Source organism: Carassius auratus, chromosome 23 (assembly GCF_003368295.1).
Source record: "Carassius auratus strain Wakin chromosome 23, ASM336829v1, whole genome shotgun sequence".
NCBI classification, from domain to species: Eukaryota; Metazoa; Chordata; class Actinopteri; order Cypriniformes; family Cyprinidae; genus Carassius; species Carassius auratus.
The window spans coordinates 17,439,799-17,458,313 of record NC_039265.1 but is presented as its reverse complement, the minus strand read 5'-3'; the positions used below and the strand labels follow the sequence as shown (position 1 = coordinate 17,458,313).

The 18,515-nt window shown below is 37.3% G+C and overlaps 1 protein-coding gene across 1 annotated transcript; it reads right to left on the bottom strand.

Moving 5' to 3' along the window:
* Window positions 1-12,673: 12,673 nt before the first annotated feature.
* On the bottom strand, window positions 12,674-18,285 carry LOC113041585 (coatomer subunit zeta-1-like). Its single transcript, XM_026200198.1, has 9 exons — window positions 18,164-18,285; window positions 17,796-17,864; window positions 16,579-16,660; window positions 16,412-16,503; window positions 16,272-16,327; window positions 16,109-16,186; window positions 14,961-15,012; window positions 14,706-14,744; window positions 12,674-13,134 (listed from the first exon to the last, which is right to left on the bottom strand). Exons 1-9 carry the CDS (start codon window positions 18,179-18,181, stop codon window positions 13,087-13,089), a joined length of 534 nt encoding a protein of 177 aa, XP_026055983.1. The 5' UTR covers window positions 18,182-18,285; the 3' UTR covers window positions 12,674-13,086.
* Between the last annotated feature and the right edge of the window lie 230 nt (window positions 18,286-18,515).

Genomic DNA, 18,515 nt, shown 5'->3' with positions numbered 1-18,515 from the left:
GTGTATGACTTGTATGTATTGGAAAAAAAAACAGATTAATACTGGCAAGACGAAATGATATTTCCAGCAGAAATGTAATGGAGTGAAACGTTCAAGGCAGCTCAAACCGCATTGCCAGCGAGGGAGACCAAGTTAGACAAAGAGTCTGGCTTTGTGTTGCTTCACTGAGGCCATAGCCCTCTCCTCTCTAACCTGACTGCTGATCCTGATTTATAACACCCGTGGGCTGAGAGCACTTAACACACTCGCTCTTTAAGCCAAGGCGGACGAGATGAGATTCTTAGATATGCATGGCCGTGCTACGTTCATATTATTCGAGACCGTCAAATCATCGCTGAAAGTCCTAAAATAGCTTCTCAGCACACAAATGTTGCACATGCTCACATTTGTATACTACTATTTGTATTCAATTAGTCCGAATGGCCTTATTACACATGCACCCTCCCCAAAACCCTTAATGTTGGGCCTAATTCAAGTCAAATTGCATGTACAGCAGTATTTAATGTTTAATTCATAGATTAATCAACCTTCTCTTATACGCCGCTGCGGCCATCTGTCATTCTGCTGACAGCGTACCTTTACGTGTTAATTAACGATGATATTTAACCAGGCAGAGGTGCGCAGTGCCCGTCAGCGACATTAAAATTTCAGTCTTCTCTGAAACCGCTGCAGACATGGGGATTAAAACAAAGTGTTGGGGCTTCTTTAGTCTTCTTGTGGTTAAACATATTGGCTGGTAACTGTAAGATTATAGGTTTAAACTGTCCTCAAAAGGATCTTGGACTATTATTGTTGAGATGTTTTAGGATTTGTGTAAGTACAGGGCCGTAAGCGGCATAGATATTAAAGGCCTTTTCGGATGATCAATATGGGTTTTTCAGTTAACCAAAATAATTTTTGTTTCCCTCCAGTATTTAATATTTGGTTATATCCTACATTTATTTCCTTCTGTTCGAGTTAACACTCACAATTATAGTTCTCATGAAGATTGTATTTGTTGTTGTTTAATGTTTTTAAAAGAAGCTTCAAGAAGACTGCATTTATTTAATCACAAATACAGTAAAATCTGTAATATTGTGAAATATTACTGCAATTTAAAAAAACTGTTTCCTATTTTAATATATTTAACAATGTAATTTATTCCTGTGCTGAAAAGCTGAATTTACAGCACCATTACTCCAGTCTTCCGTGTCACCTTAAGAAATCATTCAGATACGCTGATTTTAATTATTAAAAGTATTGATTTATTTACAAGTTAAATCATTTTGGACTCAAATATGGCTGATATGACAAAGAAAACATGATATATCAACATCAAATTAATTTTTCTATGTATTTTTTATTATGTCATAGAAATGACAACTTTTATTATTTTTTATAGTTTTTTTAATGGAAGATACTTACAAAAACAAGTGAGTTAGAACAAAATACAGCCTTACTTGGAATTGATGAAGATTAATTAACCAGCTTGTCTTTTTTTTTCTTTTTTTGCCATGTGTTCTCAAAAAGAATGTCTGTCACCGACTACTGATGGCAGGCCGGGGAATTCACAACACATTTTTTGACCTACTTTTCTGTCCAAATAGTTCATGAATATTCATGTGGAAATTTCACTTTTATGTGCAACAGCACAATTAGTTTCCTTTCAGCACTTTTGCAGCCCTCACACAGAGCAAACAGGAAGTTAAGAAATGATAAATGACACCCTCGTGTTATTATCTGACTGTTTTGGGTTTAATGAAGGGAAAGAGATCGCACAGATATGGCATCTCTTGTGTTTTCTGCTTTAACAACATCAGAATGCCATCAAAAGCTGCCATGAGGGGCCACAGTTTAGCATTAGTTAGGATCTACCAGGTTACACTACAGTTTGCAATTATATATATATTATATATATATATTATTATATATATATTAACCCACAAACCAAAGAATCCTGAATGTACCCCTTTTTTCATTGTTTATAATAATACTAAATGTTTCATGAGCGGTAAATCACCATATTAGAATGATTTCTGAAGGATCATGTGACACTGAAGACTGGAGTGATTATAGTGAAAATGCAGCATTGCATCACAGGAGTGATTTACATTTTAAATATATTAAAATAGAAAGTGGCTATTTAAAATTGTAATAATATTTCTTACTACTGTAATGCTATTTTATATTATTGTATTGTAATATTATTTTATTATTACTATGTTTTGGATCAAATAAATGCAGCCTTGGTGAGCATAGGAGACTTTTGAAAAGTAAATAATTATTAACTAATTAAATAGGTTGTTGATTGTGCCAAAATGCAAGACCTATTAATGAAAAATGCTCAATCATCATGCACATGCTGCTAATTAAAACAATACATATGCAAAAAAAAAATGTCCTTTTGACATTGCTGTTGTGTTTGAAGATTGCTTTGTCAGTCCCCTTAAACTCTGTTTTACGAGGGTAACCCAAAGTGCAGGGACCGGCTCAGTTAGTGAGTTCGCTCGACTAGTGCCTCACTGTCAAGATTTATCTCGCTGGAGAGTCATCCTCATTCCTGATGACAGGACGAATGCCTTGGTGTTAAAAATCACTCTCATGCTGAAGCACATTTCGCCTTGACAGATACATTAACATAAACTGGCCCCGCACTACCCCATCAATCTGTGTTTTTTTGGGACCCACCATCGCTGCTTCGGGCTTCCCTGTAGAAGCCCTTTTTGAGTCAAGGGTCCATTGATTATATAGTTTAGGCCACAGGAAGCTTCAAGGGGCCTTAATGAACTACAAACATATACACTGATTTGGTGTTTTCACTCAGAAATTGCTAGTAAATTTCACAAATGTGACATTGGATCACCAGACCAGTCATAAGGGGCAGTTTTTTTTTAAAATTGAGATTTATACATCATCTGAAAGCTGAATGAATAAGCTTTCTATTGATGTATGGTTTGTTAGGATAGGAAAATATTACATAGGAGGAGATACAACTATCTGAAAATCGCCTTTAAAGTTGCATAATGCATAGGGTTTATTAGCTATGTTTCTGCTCTTTTTATCACTAGCCAAGATCCTTAAAAAAAGATTGCTTATTATGCTATATTTTTTTTGCAATTACCAGATTAAATGTAACTGGCCTCTCTAACTAGCCAAGATCCTCATCCACAAGCCTACCGCTAAAGCCAGGATTTTTTTCTACTTCAAATTTTTTATTTTTTTTTGCAAATGATTAAAATGTAACCAGCCTCTCTAAACAAGATATATGTTAAGATGGCTGCTTTTATCCCTGCGTGAAGTTGTGCTTAATGAGAATTCTTTAACTTATCACCAGTAAATCAAGTGTCTTTATGAGCTTTAACAGTTTTTCTTTGATACTGAATAAGACAAGACTGCTCCTTTGCCATTTTCATGTGGATTAAGGCATATTAAACTTTCCTCCTTTTGACTGCTGATTCTTTTATATATATATATATATATCTTGCAAAGGTGCGGTTTCCAATCCCAGTTGTAATTGTTTACGGAAAATTGATTAAACTAATAAAGGTTTGAACATTCGCACCTCCCTGACCTTCCATAAACAGCTTGTGTCATTGTTTCCGCCACTGAGACATTTATGAGTCCTGTTTGTTCAGAGAGAAGCATAACACATAGTGTGCAAGTATGCAATATGCCTCCAGCAGAGTTCACACTGCGACTGGCATGCAGGCGTGCATGTTAAAAAGCCCTAATGCGTCTCTTTAGATGTTATGCAATTACACGTGAGCATGGGAAGGCCTCTGTGCACCTTCATTTCGTCCCACAGCAATTTTCCACCTGAACAGGCGAGGTAAGGCGAGAGGTGAGGTAGAGGTGCACGTCTTATGAATCCTTGAGCTTTTGACAGATGACACTGGCCTTGCTATTTACCCTTAGAAATTTTCACGGGTCACGGCTGTTACAGGGGGTTCACGCACACCGCTGCTGATCTTCTCGGCATCAGCCATGCGACTGATGCACAGATAAAGGGGATAGATGGATGAGGGGAAAGAGTGTAGGGAGATGAGAGTACAGACAGACAGTAGGCCAAAGTGACTTTGGCAGTGCACTGCTATTGATCAGCTTTATGATACACTGATTTATACCAGACAGTTTCAAGTGCTTTGAAGAGATATGAGTCATATACATCCTCGCTAATCTCAGGGGCAGCAGGAGGGGACTATGGTTAAAAACTGTTTCTGATATGAGCAGACATCCTTATGATGTCTTAAGACTAAAGCCGCACGGTCATGCGATGCGAATATCTGTGAGGAATAATGGTGGATGGGGAAATAAATGGCCATGGAGCTTGTTTTGATAATTTCAAGGATATTTTAAGGGATTCCGCAACGGATTCTCATCTTTCAAAGGAGTACAAGTTTGCGGGCAAGACACACCCTCGCACAAATACACACACGTAGATCGAGTGAAGATTTATGTGACAGTGAACTAATTGCATGCTCCTATTTGTCTTTAGGAAGTGACACCCAATTCTTTCTCATGTTTTTTAACAATTATATCAGAAGAAATATACTTATTGCACACCATTATATATGGAATTATAAGCAAGTTAAAAAGGGGTTGGGTTTCCTGCCGAATGTAAATGGAAGGTGTGTTGCATGAGGTTAATAACTGCAATAAAACTAATTGAAATGACACATTTTACTGCATCTAGAGAGTTAGATGGGAAAGAAATGGCATCTTAAAGGGATAAAATGAAATTTTTTATGATATTTGCTAAGCCAACGTGTTAAGATATTTAAGATATAATATAAGAAGATATTTTGGAGAACATTGGGTACAAACAATATTGGAACCCATTGGGTTTTCATTCAAAAACAAAAAACAAACAAACATGGAAACCTATCCCAAAACATATATTTTTCATGCTTCACAAAAGAAGGAAAGTTAAAAGACAAAATAAATTTGGAAGAAAACTGAGGTCCAAGCTACACTGAAACCCGTTGACTCTCACTGCATGAAAAAACACTTTTGTTCTTTGTGCTTCACAAGTTAAAACAAGACAAACGAAGATATTTTAAAGAACAAGTTCAAGTCCAAACAGCAATAGTGCCCATTGACTTTTATTGCATTAACAACAACAACAACAACAAATACAGTGTGCTTCACAGAAAAAAAGTCAGTTATAAAGGTCTGGAATGACCTTCGAGTGAATTTTCATTTTTGGGTGAACTTTTCATTGAAGCTGTCAACCGCACATGTTCATTTTTTATGGTGTACTTGAGTGAATTGTCTTGGAGTTTAATGGGAATCACTGTGAATGTTGTTTCAGAAGAAGTAAAGGAAGTTGAAACATGTCGAGAGGTCGTTCATTGCCAGTGTTGATTGTAAAAGAACCTCATGAACCTCATGGAAACAATATGTTGCAATGCAGAAGCCAATTTAAACATGTAAGATGTGTTTACTGCTTCTTCAGCAGTATTATTTCAGTCCAGTATAATTTAACACTGTGTAATGTGCATTGGATGTGTTTGCTAAAGCAAGCTTCACTATTGCTGATACTTGCATATTTTACTTCACTGTGCAGATTATTCAGCATTTGCATTTATTTGGTAGATGCTTTTATCCAAAGCAAGTTATGCTACATTTAAGCTATGCATTTTTTTCTAATTCATGCATTCCATAGGAATCAAACCTGTGACCTTGATATTGATAATGTCATGCTCTTCAGGAAAGCACTATTTGTAATACCTCAAATAATCTGGCTTGTTGAGGAGAACTGTGCTTTTATGTTTCTAACAGACCAAAATTTGCCTGGTAAAAGACAAACAGTTAAAAAAAATCAACTATCAGCTAAAACAAGGTTGAGATACCCTTCAAAGCAGGATAAATTGAGAATGCAACTTTTTGACTAATTGCCTAATTGTTCAGAATATCACACTGTGAGGATTTAACCATGAGAATTATCACATATATGTGGTTATCAGTGGCAGGCCACAAATGTATCCTAACCAAACATCAACCCAACAGAAATGGGATAAGGCGATGACAGTCGTGTTTACATTTCTGATGTGTGTTGATTGAGATGAATCGACCAGTCAGATTGTTCGCATTTTTGCCTCGCATATGAGATGTTTTCTTTGAGTGTCTGGTGTTGAAACAGGATATTATTTTGGAGTTGGCGAGCTGGATGTGAACACATTCCACAAAGAAACTGCAGCAGGCCTGTGTGAGTGAAAATGACTGCAGCTACAAATCATTCTCTCTCTCTCTCTCTCTCTGTCTCTATCCTCCTCTTGCTCTCATGACGTCAGGAATGTCGAGCACTCCCTGCTCCTTCCCTTGGGGAGAGGGTTTTACGATTGAAACCTGACACCGTTTCTGTGTCCCATAAGCAACAGAGCGGTAACTCACATCAAAGACAGCCCGCGTCGAATCACAGCACGGCCATAAATTTGCCTGTCGCTCACGGACCAATCAGAAACGAGCATTAAATCAACTCTGTCACGCTGGCAGCCAATGGTGGGATGGCGACGGTAAATCTGTCAAGAAAGCGTCTGCTAACGGGCTCTGTGGTGCAGATGGGGAATCCACTAGGGTGAGGGGGGGAAAGAAAGTATATATGAGAGAGAGAGAGAGAGAGAGAGAGGTGGAAGCAGGGAGGGGGAAGGCAGAGCAGTTAGAGCTAAAGCATGCAAACATTTTAGCTTTGGTTACCCAAAGATTCATTTCTGAAACCCATAATGGCCAAAAATTCCAAGTGTTTTGTAAGCAGTAAGCCGTGAAAACTTAAGTGGAACATGACCAAACACGACCACAAGAGAAAGCCAACGAAAGTGTTAAACAAAAACGTCATAAAGCTTAATTGCTACCACTGCTGTGTGACATTGAGTGTCTACAACAAAAGTGAAATACGGCCGCGTCTCACTCTACAATTACATCACTATCTTAATCACCGCCTCTGTCATGATTATTTCAGTTCACGACACTCATTATACACCTTCGGCCCATTTGAAATAGCTTGTCAAGTGCGAACCTCAAACGCTTCTTTATACGATATGACATAAAAATGAGAGGGAAACGTGTCGGAGTGTGTGAAACAAAGACCTGTGGGCCTTTTCAGGTTTCTGCAAGGGTGCAGACCAGATGTTCTCACACACATGGATGTGAGCGGCCTCAAAGAGAAAGTTTGTGTGGAAACGCATGTGCGTGTGCAGATGTAACGCAGCAGGACGGAGTCTTCGGGGATTTGAGCCTCGTTCTAAATCACTGGGAAGGGAAAGAAGGGCCTCCTCTCTTAAAATGTCAACAGGCTGCAGCTTATACTCCGCAAACATCTCCAGCCCAGATCGACGGCCCCCGTTTTCAACGGCGGAGCACGGCCAAATTCAGTAACTAATGGCGCAGGCGAATCGAAAATAGAAATGTCTAAACAGGCTTGTGGACATATCCAACTGCCTGGCTGATAAATGTAGCGTGCCTTCGCTTGAATTTATGTGTTTTTAAACTCTCCGTCATGTGATATGAAAATAAGGTGTACTCTTACCCACCGGTCCAGCCGGAGGAATAACATATTAGCCTTTCCGAATGGCACGTTTGAAACGCTTAATGTGCTCTTGAATAAATATTGTGCAATTATGAAATGAATACGAACAGGATTTGACTTTTAATGCACGGGATACCAGATTTATTTAAAGGATTTTCAGGTATCTGCAAAAGTGACAGCTTTTGATGATTTCAAGAGACAGATAACTGAGTGCAAAGATGTTATTTTTTTTACACCGCATAGAATAGCTTGTTGAAATACTACTGGATCAGCAAAAGCTGTGGCATTGCTGTTGATTTTGGCCGTCTCTGCCTCCAAGGTGAAATGATTTTCTATTCGACAGGAATCCATAAACAGGCCCTGTGAGGCCGAGAGGCGCCATAAAACACATCAGGCCGTATGGGGCGTCTCCGTTAGCGAACGCCTGAGCCTGGGGAGCGTGGCGATGGAGAGCAGCGCTCTTATCTCGGCCTGGTTGCGTCTGAATCCGTTCGTGCATTACCCGTCCTCTATTCCCAGTCATTTTCTATGGCCTTTTGATGAATTTGGCCTGTCTGAATTCGCCTGTTCCGAGAGCACGCCGTAATTTACCTACATTTATCGCAGGCGAGCTGTTTGCGCAGCTTCGGCCCTGAGCTGCATGCATGATTAATACGAAACACTGATGCTTTTGTGTCGCCCTCCCCTTCACCTGAGAATAGAAAATGACTCTGATTGCAATAAGCGTGCAGAGTTTCATGAAAAAGCCTGAGTCTGGAAAACTCATTCGGTGACACACAGACTGTAAGCTTGCAGATGATGATAATTTATCGGCTGCTGCACCCGTTTGCTACAACACACAGACACAAACAGCATCTATCAATTACAGGCCTGTAGTCCACACGCCTCTGACAATTTTACTGCGTGTTTTGTACAGCATGTCAAGCCATGCTGTTTGAGTCTATTATGCTCATTCCTCTATAATTAATATAAATTACCTTTTTGCCTTTTTACTGCCAGGCCACTGTAATTAGTCGATGAAAGGCATTCATCGGTTGCCCGTAGGTGAATATCCACGTAAGGCATGTTAGTGGGGCGTAGACGGAAAATCGGGGTCAAAATTGACCTCATTTCTGCCTTACTGGGGTCATACAGAAGTCTGGTCTCATCACCGGCCCTTTTGTTATCTATACAAGCAACATCTTTGGAAGCAATATAAAATTTGCAAACCATGAACAGGTTCTCACTCATTCATTTTTCTGCAGAAAGAGACAAAATAATGCACAAAACCCCTAACAGACGTTCTTTTTACAATAGTGCTGCATCTACAGCTTGAAAGACATCATGCAGTGTAGTCTGATTTCTAATTCTGAAGGAATGACTCTTATGTGCCAGCTCTTTATTAGTGAATCAAAAACATTCACCGTGACCAGTGTAGCCTGACACAAGAACAATAGCTCTAATGAGCTGCTTCTTTTACTGAATCAGAACCATTCAGCGAAGCCAGTGTAGTCCAGCTTCTTAAACAATAACTCATATGTGCCGGTTATTTCCAGTGAACCATACATACAGCATGATCACTGTAGTCCAATTCCTGATCAACCAACTCTTTAGAGCCTTTTTTTTTTTGGTGAGTCAGAAACATACAAGGCAACCAAAAAGAGAGCCTAGACATTATGACTTTTATCAGTAGGCCTAGTATGAAATATGTTTCCCCATTGTTTGCATCTCTAAGAATTCTATGTGTGCACACCTTTGCAATAGTTTTTTTATTATTGAACTTATCTGCAAAATGGAATTGCATGTGCCATTGAAATGCAGAATGCTAATGGATAGCTTTCTTCAGGTATTTCAGACCTCCTCAGCTCAAACAAACAGAGCAATGTTTTAACAGCACCAGAGAGTTGCAGCGTTTGCCCTTTTCGGGAAATTCAGCACACCACTGGCTTACTTCTAGCAGTCTCTGTCCAAAAAAGGCACACTTTACCTTTAAAGTTAGTTTACTACTAACACAAAGACCCTTGTACATGTCCTTTCAAGCAGCACACACCGACTCTTGATTACCCTTTGCTCTTTTTCCTTTATTGAAGGTGATAATATCTTAAAAACCTTGTTCCACTGTCCTTAAGCACTTTGCTTTATTCAATTGAAGCTTGCTGTACACTTCATAACACACAGATGAGCGAGACGCCGAGGTTTTATCTGTGACTCTTACCCATCCACTAATGAATCATAATGAATGACCTCATAATGAAAGAGCTACTTAACTCAATTGGTCAAATAAATTTGGAGCTGAAGGCTCTCATGCTTTGGAGATAAGATGTCAGCGCCCGCGAGCCTCTTGGAGACGGGGTTAGGGAACTCCCTCTGGGAGAGTGGGGCGCTCAAGGGCCAACGTCATGTTTCATTCCTCAAAAAAGCACGCTTTAGGATATCAGCCGAGACAAAGGAAACTTTCCCAACTACTTTCATATGGATGCCAAAGCATTATTAAAGAGGAAGATAGAGAGGGATAGAGGGTTGAGGAGATGTGCTGGAGCAGGGCCAAGGAAGTTCTCCGTCTGCAGCTGTTTGTTCTGAAGGCAGACTGGCCTAAACAAGTCCTGTCCTAAACCTGTCTCTCATTACAACTGCATATCTCACATGACGGTGAACTTTTGTAGCCTTCAAAGCCGCTGAAGATCAGTTTCCATCCCAGCTTCTGCAGAACAAATCAGGAGAATGGGTCTTAGTCAGGATAGAAGTAATAGTTGTTTATCGTTTTTGTGAATGAAAACTCGGCTGTGAGAGATAGATGTATAGTACAACTATTAAAATGTGACTTTTCAACAACAACAACAAAAAAAAGATTTTGAATCTTATGATATCTTAAAACATCTGATATGGTGCTTGAAAGTAATTTTATTCTAAACTTTACTGATTTTAAATACCCCTTTTCTTTTTTTTCTTTTTTGTCATCTTCTGATACAATTTATATCACAAAATATTAGTTGTTAATTTTGCATGAAGGAATGTAGCATAGTTTAAAGCAGGATTGTTATTATCATTAACTAAAAACTATAACTAAAAACCTAAAAAACCATTTTTTTTAATAAAACAATAAACCACCTGAAGTAAAAATAAATGTACCAAAAATAAACATTTTTAATTCCACCTAGTTGCCAACACAACATTTCTCTCTTTTTTTAGCTGAAGTAGCCTACTAAAATAATTACAACTTTATAATTATCTGGCACTAAAATCTAAAACCTCATAACAACTATAAAAATATATATTTCAAATATTTACTTGGTAATATTAAATTTGCTCTAGAGGGTTTGATGGTTGGTGGAAAGTGTAAAAAATGGCATCTGATGGAACAGAAAGAAGAAAAGTCATTCATTCCAAATATTTGCTTTATGTCTGGTTATGTCTAAGGCTCTCTTTAATTTGCTGTAGATCATTACATGAGCCATTATGGTGCTGTATATGGTAACTGGCAGAAAATACAAATATGCTTTTAAGTCACCGACTGAGTCAGATCCTTCAGTTTCAGACACAGCCATTACATTGGCTCTTTGCATGTATAGCCTGATAAAATCTCAGTGAACTCGTTCAAAGCATTGGTCACGATGACCCTGAGATTGCACACGTCTCGTCTCCACCCCCAGTGCGATAACTGTGTCCTAGGTATGATACTGAGGCATGTATGTGATATACTACTATTTTTACAACCATTTCTCCAGGGGGAACCTTTCATCTGCATTAAAATGAGAGACAGGGGAGGAATCCACCAGAGAAAAAGCAGGCATGCGAAGCTGTCAAACATGGCAGCATTCTGCCTCACACATACACACACACACACACACACGCACTCATTAACAACCGATTTTTATTCCAGAATATTTAGTGGAATAAATGCTTTCCTAATGCATTGTTAGAGCACTTGCAAACAAAACAGCTAAACTGGGTTTTTAAATAACTGCCTAAGTCCTAAGAGGTCCTAAAACTGAGATTTTAGGACCTCTTAAAATTCTGCCATATGCTGCATGTAGTTTACAACCATATCAAAATTGACAATTAATTTAGAGGAAAAACTATTAATTAACCTCACAGTTGTGGATGTATTAAAAACACTTGTATGTTTACATGCAAAATGGAGTAAAATGTGCCTTGCATGTATAACAGGGAAACAAAAATAAAGCTTAGTAGTGTATCGTAAATGCTCAGTGTAGTTCAGCCTCAGCACTGCGTGTCTCATCCAAAACCAGCAGAGGGCGCTCTCGGATCGACTTTGATTCAATGATAGAATAGAATAGAAAGCTAGACAGGCACTACGTACAATTGGAAATGTAATATACTGGTATACATTGGTAGCTTTATAAAATACTGTATATATTATTTATTATTTTTAATAAATATATCGAAGCAATGAGATGAAAAGGGTTTTCAAGTCTAGTTACTTTTATTTTTCTGAGCAAAATATAATGACTAATATACATTTACCATTTACCATGAAGACACCCACTAAAATGGCTTTAAAAACAAAACTCTCATTAGGCATATTTAGAACAAGAATCATTAGATTAAATTAGATTTGTTAGCAATACATTTTGTAATCATTAAAAATATACTAACATTTAGAATGATCACTTATTCTTTTATATATTTTAAGTACAGGTAAGAACGGTAAGATGGTTTAACTTGTACGTAAATATATCTCTTATGCTAAATGACGATGGAGCATTATTTTACACTCTGATATTTTGTTTTCAGAAAAGTTATTTGCAACATTTAAGTAGATGTTAATTTAATATGCTTTTTTATGTATATAAAATCACCTTTGCACATTTTATTTGATGCGGACATCTTGTCTTTACATATTTAATTTAAAAAAGGTTAAGCGAGCCTAATATTTGTAATAATCTAGATGCTACTCATGTTTTTCTATTCATAACAAAAAATCAGGATAATAAAATGTAGTTGGTGGTTGTCAATGTTTTGAATGGTTTTTAGCACAGTGCTATGGAGGTTACATAATGTCCCGTCGAAAGAGTCCCTAACCTTATGTGTGAGCGGCAGTAATAGTGATGATTGACTTGAAACACAAAACAGTAAACAAAGTGACCTCAAAATATTGGAAAAGTACACGTCACTGCCGCCTCTGCAAACCAAATAGTCTCCAAAAGAAGGAAAACACCACAGCAGAAGTAGATTGAAACGGTTTCTTTACTTCGATCAAAACCAGGGTCAGAGGGAAGAACAGAGAACAAGATCAACCACTGGAATGTACATGAATCGTAATGAAAATCTCACAGCACAACAGTGATATCATTCACAAAACCAGCCATATATTCAAGAGCTTACTGGAATGGAATAAAAAAAATAAAAATAAAAAACACGCCCCGGTACTTTTCCCTAAAAAGAAAGTCCCGCCAAGACAATATTTCAGCTTCTTCCTCCTGCCTTGACATTCTTTAGAAATGCTCCTGATCTTTGTCTTCAGTGGATATTCACTTTAACAGTCAAGAAAACACTCAGGGCCAGATAGGACAGTAGTGATGAAAAGTGGTCGAGTCGTATTTGTTCTCCTCGTCTTAGTTCAGGATGGGACCAAAAGTGTCCTATCGGAGAAGAGACCATTTGATCTGCTCCTTAGCTGACTGTAGCACCTAAAAAAAACAGAAACATCCAGTGAAGTTAGAACCAAGACATCTATTAACAAAAATATTCATATATATATATATATAAAATGTATAATGTGATGATATAAAGAAAAAAGTAGAATGGAACTGGAATCTCATGTCATTTGTACTATTGATTTTTGAGATGTCAAACATTAAATGGAAGAAACATTACTAGGTGCTTCTTTAAACCCTCTCATAATGGTTTTTATAATTAAAGGTGTCATTAGAATCTTATGAAGGAATATATGAAAGTGAGTTCTGCCAATTGATTAAAACTTGATGTTTTACATTAGGCGATGCCAAATAATTAGTCATATTTAATTATAATGAATTGCCAGCCTCAGAATCATTTATTTCAAGTGTTTTGTGTTCCTACGGACAGACCAAACCACTCCTTAAAAACCTCACTTTACAACAGGTAAAGTGAATTTTAATGTGTTTGTGTTCTTGACTCATTAATGCCATCATTTTTCTTAGAAGACATGCATTCATCAGGATGAATTTGGATTTAAAAATGCTGAGAAAATGTACAGTGTGGTCCAAAAGCCTCAAACTATAGGTGAAATTACTTGTATTTTTTAAAATACTAAAACCAGAAAAAGGGGGAAATTGTTCAAATGTGTGCAGTTAGATTTTATTCCTCTTTTGCTAACCAATGTTGCATTAATTTGATCAAAAAAAAAAAAAAAAAAAAAAACATTTACAATTAAAATAACTGTTTGCTATTTAAATATATTTTTTAATTTAATTTATTCCTGTGATGCAAAGCAGACTTTTCAGCATCATTACTCCAGTCTTCAGTGTCACATGATCCTTCAGAAATCATTTTAATATACAGGTTTGCTGTTCAAGAAACAATTCTTGTTATCAACACTGAAAAATAATATTTTTGTAATATTTTATACGGATTATTTGATAAATAGAAATTTCTAAAAAACAGTATTTATTTAAAACAGAAATCTTTTGTGACAATATAAACGTCCTTCCCGTCACTTTCATCAGTGTAATGCATCCTTTAAGGTATTAATTTCTTTAAAAAAAAAAACCTGTGTGAACACTAGTTTATCTAAAACAAACTACTGAAGTGAAAAAGCCAAACCTATCATACGAAGGCCCTAACATCGAAGGGAACCCTGTAATCGAGTAATACAGGTGCAGAAGAACATCCAGGAATTAATTCATCATCTTAATTTGCATGAGGCGAGGCAAAGTATAACCATATAGTGAGGAAGACGAGAAGACATCCATTAATCACGGACACCAAAGGCATACAGGCAGCCTGTCGCTGGGCCTCTTAAATGAGAACATTAATCAGTCCGCACTCACGAGTATGGCAGCCACGGGGAGCCATCGCTGCCAGACAGCCGCCAATAATTAGCCATCATGTTTACATGCAGCAGACACACAAGGGACCCAGAAAGCACGACGAAACGTTCTTAATGTGGGAGCTGTGAAACCAGACCACCGTGGACTCATTTTCTATCTCAAATCTACTATAAAACATAATGCATGATGGCGACAGGTGTCGGTGAAGGAAGTGCGTCGACTGCTCTCACCTGAGTGACTGTCTGTTCTGTCAGAGGCACGTCATCGCCCTGAAACGACATGAGAGAGGGAGGCCACTTTAGGACTGCTGGCTTGCTTTCTGTCTCACACATGCAAGATTATTGGAAATCAAAGTTAACAGCTGCCTAGCAGGACCATAATGTTCATCAGTGCACATGAGATGAAGCCGAGCCAACAAATACTGAGCAGATTAACATTTACAACAGCATCATTAAAGTCAATAGAGGAGAACAGGAAGTAGTTACCCTCAGAGCGACACGGTGAACCACCTGCTGTGGGTCGCTCTCCAGGATCACACTGCAAAACAGACAGTCACTGAGTGAGCAGTGCTGCAACCAAGGCAGTGCGATTTTTAGACTCATTCCTGTCTTAGAAAATGCCACTTTTATTGATCGAGAGAATGCAGAGAAAACAGGAAAGGATGTGGAGAAGAGGGAGGAACTGGATGAGGAAACAACATACGCCAGAATCAAACCCAAGTCTATAGATTCCTTCTGTGGCCATTGAAAAGCCACCGCGACCACAGTGGCTTTTCAATGGCCACAGAAGGAATCTACAGACTTTACTGCAATCGTTTTAGGGAAAAATCTGTGGAATTTGGCAGATGCCTTTAGCCTAAGGGACTTCTTTTATTACTACATTTATTTACTTGGGAATCGAACCCATGATCTGGGTGTTACTAGCACCATGCTCTACTGTTCAAGCTACTAGATTGGGGTATTTAAACAATAAAAAGTGTTAAACATAGCTGAGAGTACTACAGTCTTATTGGTAGCTTAAAGCATTAACAAAACAGCAAGAATATTTAATAAATGAATGAAAGGAGCACTTCATTTATATTTCATGAATGATGAGAATGTATGAGGAATTCTTAAAGGTTTAGTTCATCCAAAAATGAAAATTATGTCATTAATAACTCACCCTCATGTCGTTCCAAACCCCTAAGACCTCCGTTTATCTTTGGAACACAGTTTAAGATATTTTAGATTTAGTCCGAGAGCTCTCAGTCCCTCCATTGAAGCTGTGTGTACAGTATACTGTCCATGTCCAGAAAGGTAAAAAAAACATCATCAAAGTAGTCCATGTGACATCAGAGGGTCAGTTAGAATTTGTTGAAGCATCGAAAATACATTTTGTCCAAAAATATAAAAAACTATGACTTTATTAAGCATTATCTTCTCTTCCGCTCTGCTGTGTACGCACTCACAACATTCATGCCTTACGGGTTTGGAACGACATGAGGGTGAGTCATTACTGAAATTATTTTAATTTTTGGATGAACTAACCCTTTAAGCTGTTGATTCTGCATGGGCCTCCTAAAGCCCAATTTAATTTTAAAATGTAAATAAATCAAATACAATTATTAAACAATGCACACAAAATCAGAACTTACCCTCCATCAACAATCTCATCAACGGCCAGGAAAAGACCCTCCATATTTTCAAGCAGGGCTCTCTTTTCAACATTTTTCCTAAAAAGAAGAAGAAATCAGTCAAGATCAAACTGTCGTTAGCTGATGGAGACCATATAGCATGCAAGGAAAAAGTCTTTTCTACCTCAACATTTGGCTCAGGGAATCAAAGAGACAATTCAACACTGACATAAGCATCAACTGTGGGAGAAAAGACAATAACACTCATGAGATTCAGATGGTTTGATGAAAAGATACAATCCTGGATCGGGTATAAAGGATTACCTCATTTTCGTGGGAGCTGCCGATGACATAAAAATATAAATCAATATTGCTCTTGTACACAACCGTTAGACCCTCCAGCAATGCGATTTCACCTGCGTCAAAGAGAGGAAGGATGAGTCCATGACTTTGTTAGCTGACACATCACGGACAGTAACAGAATCACTTACTGTCTGTTCTGTGCGTCTTGTTGAAGATGTTCTTCTCAAAGGCTTTCTGCTCTTTCACTGTGGGATACGTGTCATCATAATACTGAAACACAGTCACAAACTAATATATGAAGCTTCTAATACAGTGACACATCTAGACAAATAAAGAGCTGATAAAAACTCATCCATACACCTTATGCAACAAAAAGGACAAGGTTCAGGGTTTATATGGGTACAGAATAACATAAAGGTGTTCAAATGATGTTTACTTTCAGGAATTATCCTAAAAAGCCTGCTGTATCATATTTCAAACATGAATTTCTAAGGCCTCTAAATTATCACCATGATCGAAACTTTGCTCAAAACCTGTTGTACACAATCTTCCACATGCCTTCTGTCATCCGATTTATAGATGATCGTTTTTTAATGAGTAAAAGGCCTTTTAATATAACTCTTCAGTTTCTTTTGGCTGTGATTTTTTTTCCAAGTAAACATAGAAATAACTTCTATAATGTTAGTAATACTTCAAGATGAGTATGGATGAAACCATACAAGATCTTAAAAAAAAAAAGTTAAAATGCGATGCATAAAGGTTTTGATGAATGTTTATTTGTTCATCTTTCATTGTATTGCATGGCTTTGATGATTTACCACAATTAAAAAAAAATAGAGCTTTGAAAACTGCATTTAAATATCTTACTAGACATATTTTTGGAATATACAGAATTAGAAAATATATTTATATGCATTTTACAAAAAGAGTAAAAAGTTAATTGATAGACAAGATTTTCTCACTTTGGGCTGCTAGTGAAACTGATGTGTGAGCTCCTGGTTGTCACGATATCTTATTATATGAGCCATAAAAGCCTGATATATCAAATATAATACAAAACATAAAACTTTGTTTTAGTTTCCTTTTTTTTGTTGTCTTTTATTAATGTTAAATACATTTGTCTGACTTCACAGGGTTAATTAGTTGGTATATAATGAAACGATTTAGATTATGATATAATACTTATAATTGATTGTTTATATATATATATATATATATATATATATATATATATATATATATATATATATATAAAATTGTTAGGTAAAAAATGTTAGCAAGTTGCTTTGGATAAAAGTGTCTGCTAAATGCATAAATTTATTTATTTATTTAATTTGAATTAGAGTCCTCCCTGTATGTCAGTTCAGATCTGATTATGAGCCTAATGTTCATGTGAGGATCTCACCTTCGCATACATTCTCTCCCCATCATTGTCCATGATCAGAACAGCTTTAACCGTGTACAGAGAGGGCTCCTGTCACACACACACACACACGACAAATCACCAAACAATCAGCTGATCAGGGCAAAGGTAGAGCAGACATGGAACAGATACCCATCAGCTTAATATTTTAACATAATACTTCCCTGTTACAGTATTCTAATCTTTAATTCATATACACGTTATTGTTAAACTCAAGTAAGAATGGTTACTGATTCATTGTTTAGCGGAAGTAACGTACTATCCGAAGTGGAAACAGAGGATTTAAAAGCTAGCGGATGTTTTACACTTTCAGTGCAAATATTGGACACATAGACATAAAATAATATTACCAATATTAGCGTATCCATCTTGTACTGTACAGATGTCGCTCACTCAACCTCCGTGTATTGAACTTCTGCGTGAGTGTACTTCCGCTGACGACATGAGGTGAAAGGGCAAACCTGAGCGGAAGTACTCTACACCTTCAGTAAATATTGCAGGAAATATTGTGGGATATCAATAATTAAAAAATAATAATTTTGAGATTGTAAAAGTGCAGAACGTTTTCTGTAAAGGGCTGGTTTTAGTGTAGGACGATAGAAAATACTGTGGAGTGTGTGTGTGTGTGTGTGTGTGTGTGTGTGTAACTTACATGTCTAGCTACTTATGAGAGCCAAATAAATGTTTGTAAATGCCCTCACA

Bases quoted from the DNA above. Each gene is read 5' to 3' on its own strand.
- LOC113041585 (XM_026200198.1), bottom strand. The intron at 16,504-16,578 runs GTAAGTGATTCT...TCTTTGACGCAG, and splicing joins CAAGACGCACAGAACAGACA to GTGAAATCGCATTGCTGGAG. The intron at 15,013-16,108 runs GTAAGTTCTGAT...TCTGTTTTGCAG, and splicing joins GATGAGATTGTTGATGGAGG to TGTGATCCTGGAGAGCGACC.